At 42.3% G+C, this 6,572-nt stretch overlaps 1 protein-coding gene across 3 annotated transcripts in view; it reads left to right on the top strand.

Annotated features, from left to right (window-relative positions):
* The window catches only part of KAT6A (lysine acetyltransferase 6A), a 38,568-nt gene continuing 31,996 nt past the window's right edge, over positions 1–6,572 (top strand). For 2 of the 3 annotated variants that reach the window (XM_033519399.1, XM_015648837.3), the window contains exons 1-3: positions 1–95; positions 1,906–1,948; positions 2,062–2,832. In XM_033519399.1, the coding sequence (XP_033375290.1) occupies positions 2,230–2,832 (603 nt within the window). In that variant the 5' untranslated portion in view covers positions 1–95; positions 1,906–1,948; positions 2,062–2,229. Of the gene's footprint in view, positions 96–701; positions 879–1,905; positions 1,949–2,061; positions 2,833–6,572 lie in introns of those variants that run through there. The other variant, XM_033519400.1, reaches the window with a different exon arrangement.

The following is a 6,572-nucleotide window of genomic DNA, read 5'->3' as shown; positions in this document are numbered from 1 at the left end:
CGCAGCGCGCCGGGCCCAAGATGGCCGCCGTGTCAGTTTCGGGCTTCGCTGCCGTCCGGCCTTCACCTCCCGGGTCCCGGCGCTCGCGGGCCTCGGTAAGTAACGCTGGCGGAGCCGCGCCGGCTCGGGTGGTTGATGCCGAGGAAGTTGGGGACAGGCGGTTGGCGAGCTCCGTGGCCTGGGGAAGGAGAAGGCCTCTTGGGCGCTCCAGGCTCGCGGCCTGTTCCGGCCCCGCCGCCGCTCTGCGCCAGGCCCGGCCCCGCCGTCCGCTCCCGCGGTGCTCGCTAGGCCCACGCCTCGGGGAGGTGGCGGTCGCGGCGTAGCACGGGTGAGGCGAGTGGAGCGGCCGGGGGTCGGCGAGCTGAGCTTCGTTCAGTGTCTGGCGCGAGAGAGCGCGGCTGAGGCGGGCGCGGGCCCAGCCGTACCAGTGCGAGGAGCTGACCGGGCTGCGCTGCCCGTATCCGGGAGGACGGAGAGTTGCGTGGGGCCCGGTTGTCTGCTGCGGTTGCGGCCTGCGCCCTGCTTTTCCCGACGAGCCTCTGTGCTGGGGTGGTGCGCTCCTTGGGGCGCCGTGTGCGGGACCGAGCCGCGTAGGGATGGGGACGAACAGTAGCAGGTGCAGGGGTCGCTTGTCACGCAGAGAGCGAGTGAGCGAGCGAGTAACCCACCGGCGCTGGGACTGTCCCGGTGTCCCCGGCCTGGTTGCATAACGCCCTGTGCACGGAGCTCGGCTGGGGAGGGGGGACGGAATCCTTCGGGCCTCGGGATCCAGGCGGGCAGGGGCACCGCGGGAGCGCATCTCTACTTTAGGAGGAGAGCAGGTGTCGAGGGCCATGTTTCCCTTTACATCTGTTGTTCGCAGGATAAAAGAGCTCTAGGTAAACACTGCATCCTTTCTGGTTTAAGCAGTCATTCAGAATCTTTCCAGTATTGGCCGTGTGGAGCTCTGCTATTGAGTCTAATGTCTGTATGCAAATGTGTTCTGAGTATTGATAAATTCTTCATTATTTACTAGAAAGCAGAACATGATAACTGTGTTGTCGACTTAGCTCTTGTCTCAAACTTCCCTTGTAGAAAATCGGTTTTTTTTGTGATAAACACTTTACAGACCTTTCTTGGTTAATGTACTAGTGTACTCCTGAAGTAGAATTTCAGCACAACAGACAGTTAGCACACCTAGAAAAAGGTATTTTAAGGATAACAAACTAAAGGCTCTGAATTAGAGCCTCATACTCTTTCACCAGCATCGTTAATTAGCAGTGTCATAAGTATTCCTTTTACGCTGTGTATGGTCACCCGTTACTTTGTCCTCAGGTGTTTTCAGTGGGCCTCATCAATACTGAAAATTGCATTGTATTCTTTTTTCGATGGCCTCTAAAAGTAGAGCATTTGATTACAATCTCCAGCTGTTTATCTTTTTTCCTTTATGGAACAACTGTCAGAGCCTTTCTTCACAGAAGGGAAACCCATGATTACACTCCTGAAAGTGCACTGAAAGTTTCTTGCTGTTTGCTCAAGAGTCTTGGTTATTTTCTGTTGAAGTTTCAGGCAGTGTCTTCCATGTGTAAAAATTAAGAGAGCAGCTGCTCTTTTAAGATGTTTGTTGTGGTTTTCTTTTTACCCCAAATATTAGTTTATTTGTGTTCAGCAGTGATAAAAATCTTGATATAGACTAATGGATCGAAATGGAAAGGACACTTTTCTCTAGGTTGTATGGAATAATTTTAGTGCTAAGATATGCTTTTATTAGTAGTGAAGATAAAACCTGAAGTATTACTTCAGTATTTCAGAACTGTAGTGGCTTGAAACTCTTCTATGTGTTTAACAAATTAACATTGTCTGCTGCTTTTTTCCTTTTCTTCATAACTGTTTTGTTTTTTAAATGTCTCTCTTGTTTTCTTCTAGGCCTAATGTTAGAGGTCTTTTGATTGCGAAACGAGCAGCTCAGGTGAGATAATGCTGAAATCTTTATACCTTTGTGAGAAACCTTGCTGTGAAGCTGTTACGGATTTATTGGAAAGAGTGTAGATGTTTCTAATTGTTTTGTTTTCTTCTCTTCAGTGTGATGATAAATAATGTTTGAGAAAGAAAGATTAATTCAGAACAGAAAACGTGTATGCTATGGTTAGCTGGTTCCCATCATTCGAGGATCTGTTTTCTCATCATTTGAAACTTGTTCAGCATCAGGATAAAGGATAACGACTCTATGGATATACAGAATTATTCACCATGGTAAAACTCGCCAACCCGCTGTATACAGAGTGGATTTTGGAGGCAATCAAAAAGGTAAAGAAGCAAAAACAGCGACCTTCAGAGGAGAGGATATGCAATGCAGTGTCATCTTCTCATGGTTTGGACCGCAAAACTGTTCTGGAACAGTTAGAGTTGAGTGTTAAAGATGGAACTATTTTGAAAGTCTCGAACAAAGGTCTCAACTCCTACAAGGATCCTGATAATCCTGGGAGAATAGCACTTCCGAAGCCTCGGAACCATGGCAAGTTGGATGGTAAACCAAATGTGGACTGGAATAAACTTATTAAACGGGCAATTGAGGGCTTGGCTGAGTCTAGTGGCTCATCCTTGAAGAACATCGAGCGCTTTCTTAAAGGTCAGAAAGATGTGTCTGCATTATTTGGAGGTAGCACTGCCTCCATTTTTCACCAGCAATTACGATTAGCTGTCAAACGTGCTGTTGGCCATGGTAGGCTGCTTAAGGATGGACCTCTGTACCAACTCAACACTAAAGCAACCACTAATGCTGATGGGAAGGAGAGTTTTGAGTCTCTTTCCTGTCTCCCTCCGGTGTGTCTCCTTCCCCATGAAAAGGATAAGGTAAGACACAATTTTTGCGTGATCATTTTCTTGTGATCAATGGAACGTGTCACTACAGAGTTGCAATTTGAGGCCAATGATCTTGAATCTGGTATGTTAGAAATTATTAATGTGTATTTAGTATCCCATTGTATCCAATTTTCTAAACACGAGAGGAAATGTAATGGATTGTAAATTCTAATTCAGACCAGAAAATCGCAGATGAGCTACTGTGAGGAATTTACAACACTTCTGTGCAGTGGAACTGGAAGTATGGTGACAGGCTTACTGTAGGTGTGTCAGCAAAACATAGAAAGTAAGCCTCCTTTCTTGAAGGTGAGGTGGATTTGCAAAGCAAACTTGAGATGATCTCTTACTTTTGCATTTTTATTTGACTGACATTTCTTCTTTCTATTTGAATTCAGGTAACATAGTGATGGGCTGATTAGCAATTGCTACCTAATGCTGTCTTAGATGCTTTCTTTATAATGGACAAGGAACTTTTTGTCACAGAATGTCTTCATTGTGAAATAGGAAGAAACCTGGTCTAGTGGAAGGTGTTCCTACCTATGTCAGGGGGTTGGAACCAGATAATTTTTATGTCCCTGCCCAACCAAACCATTCTATGATCTAGAGATCATGGAGATGCTGGAAAGAGCACCCAGGGACTTCTGTACCCTCTGCCCCCTCCCCTCTCCCCCATTTTAAATATAAGTTCTTTATAAAAGACAAAAGATTTTTTTTTCTGTTGCTTTCTCTTATTTTTTGTTGTCTTCCCTTCCTTTCTGCCATACTTCTGCATTCCTAAGGTCATTAATCCTCCATTCTAACCTCAAGATGAAGTTGTTGGAGTGAAATTCATATGCAGTCAGTGTCTTACTATTCTTTCTGTTACTGTGAATGCAGAGTAAAACAGGAGCTTGTCTTTGTTTACTTTGTTTATTAAAGATCAATTTGCCAATGATTCATATATTGCACTACTTATCTCTAGGACATCTAGAATATGAAAATTATTCTTTTTTATCCTAAAGAGCTACATTTTTCAGCAGAATGGGAAATTTTTGGTTGTTAGAAATATCCTGTTCAGGGATGAATTCTTTGGGTGTGTCCTAACTCGTGGTTTTTGAAGTCAGCTTCAATCTCTGGTGAGAGATGCTTTAATGATCTATTAGGATTTGAAGATTTAAAACTGCTACAGGAGTCTTCTTCCTAAGGAAAATAAAATCTACACAGCTGCTTTATCACCAGTAAAGTTTCTCTGAAGTTCTAATATATCTGTGGGAGCTTTACTGTGGACGCAGTACTTGTCAGTGTGTTGTGCTGTGGGCTGGCGTAATGTAGGAAGTATTAATTCCAGTGTTCTGTCTACAAATGTTTCTTATGTAAAGTCTCCAACTTTATTTATAATGAAATCAGTATAGCTGTAAAATGTTATGAAAACTGAATATAAACAAACCTGGCACATGAGGTGGCTGGATTAAGAATGTTGCTAACAGTTGATATTAGTGGCTGTGCATATTGTTAACATAGCCTATTCAGCCTTCTTGTAATGTGCCTAAGCTCAGGAGCAGCTTGATATTCTTTGAGATGAATTGTTCCCTGCGCTTTTCTTCAAATGTTATTAATCAGTGGTGAATGGTAGTATGAACTACTATAAATACTGAATTTAGTCTGGGATTTGTTCTTTGTCCGCCTGGAAAAATATAAATTTTACAAGGGATTATTTCAATATATTCTTCAGTTTTTGCGTCTCTGTGTCTGTATTTAACCCTAGTTTTCTGCTCTTCATGTAGTATCTCTGTGCTGTGTAACTCAGAGTTTCATACTAGTTTCTGAAGTAATTTTGAAGATAACAATGTTAAAACATTTAGGTTCTGCCAGCATTAATTGACTGGCAAGTCCGTCAGTGGTGGCTCAAAGTTCCAGTTCTCCAGGATTTTTAAGACAGTTTATTTTTTGGTTTTGGTTTGTTCTTGATTGGTTGTTTTCTCCACGCAGACAGTGCAATGACCTTCACTCTAGCGCTTTCTGTTAAATCTCAACCAATTTATGCAGGTGCAGAAGACATACTGTGCTATAGTGATTTTCTTGACTTATTGATGGGTTCTTGAGAGTGGTGAGGTATTTTTTCTTTTCTTTTTTTTTCTTTAATTCTTTGGGAGTATTGTGATAATGGTTCCCCTGATTCTTAGAAGGGGCTTGGCAGTAATATGAACAAAAGAAAAAAAAAGTTCAGCCTCCCACCTGCCAATTGATGGCTTGACATCTGAGCAGCAGCCCCCAGACAGCTTCTCCCCAGTTTATGTACTGAGCATGACTCCATATGGTCTAGAATATCTCTTTCGACAGGCTGGGTCAGCTGCCCTGGCTGTGTCCCGTCCCAGCATCCTGTGCCTGTCAGCCTCCTCACTGTGCGTGGGGTGAGAAGCTAAAAAGTCCTTGACTTGAAAGCCCTACTTGGCAACAACTGAAACATCAGTGAGTTGTCCAAAGTATTCTCATCCTACAAAACACAGCATCATACCAGCTACTGGGAGAAGAATTAACATGATCTCAACCAAAACCAGGACAACTGTTCAATAGTTAATATAGTATTACTACAATGCTATTATTACTACATTACTTTGAGAGACTACTGCAACACAGTAATATTTAATACTGTTTAAGAGCAAAGAGCCCTTTCTTGGTATGCCATCATGAGGAACTTAAGTGGTAGTAAGTTGCAGGTCTTAAGGCTGGATGCCTTAAAGATAGCTTGCTCTGCTTTTGTTTTGTTGACACTTGCTACAGAAAGAATCTTTGTAAAATCATTATTATTAAAAAAAAAAAACAAGCAGTAACATATCAGTTAACTGAAGAAGTGGAAATCATTGCTATATGTGTTAGAAGTTTCTAGAGCATCTGAATTTTGATCTCAGGATAACAGTAGGACTGTTTCTTCCTCAATTAGAAGGAAAATACAGGTGGTATTGTTTGATATTCATTTGTACTGTCCTTGAAACTGTCTTTTATGTCAGTTAAAACTGGCTATGACTGCAGCAACCTTTAAGTAAATATCTTAGTATTATCCTGCAGTACAGGTGAGAGTATAAAGCCAAACTTTTGGAAGTGCTTCCTGAAAAAAAAAAAATGAGAGGAACTTCTGTGGCTGAAAAGTAGGAGTAATATTTATAGGAGATTGCCTGGGCTGCTGTCTTGCATGTTCCTTATGGCATATCTGTTTCTTAGTTTTCTGTTGCTATTTATATCTGTTGGTACTTATCGATCAGTTTGTGGCTGTGACTGTGGGCTATTATATATGCAGCATCCTTCAGGCCTTCCCTCTTGCCAATAGTAGTTCTAGATCCCAATGTGTACTCATAAATTCACATAAAGCCAAACTTCTTGTATCTTTTCAGAAAGTTTGTATGCTTTGAGGGCATCATAGTTGTTTTAAAGGGTTTAAGCATACAATAACTATTGCTATATTGTGCCCGTTTAAAGTTAGTAATTGTTAATTCCATGTCTTAAATGAAGGAACTGTCCAATTACTGGTAAAGAGGTTATTTTTTGATTGATTTGTGTGGGGTGGAGCACATAAATGATCTGCAACCAGAGCACTGTAATTACATATTGAGACCTCACCCATTTCTCCAAGGGTGCTAATCAAGCTTAGGCTCCCAGTTGGAGGAGGATTAGGATTCACTCTTTTCCAGCTGGTTCTGGGGAAGAGAAGTCTGTAGTTCAGTCTAAAAAAACCCTGTGGTTGGTAACAGATGGCC

The sequence above is a fragment of the Parus major genome, chromosome 22, assembly GCF_001522545.3.
Source record: "Parus major isolate Abel chromosome 22, Parus_major1.1, whole genome shotgun sequence".
NCBI lineage: Eukaryota > Metazoa > Chordata > Aves > Passeriformes > Paridae > Parus > Parus major.
Note: the sequence above shows the minus strand (reverse complement) of the source record. Positions and strands in the feature narration are given on the sequence as shown.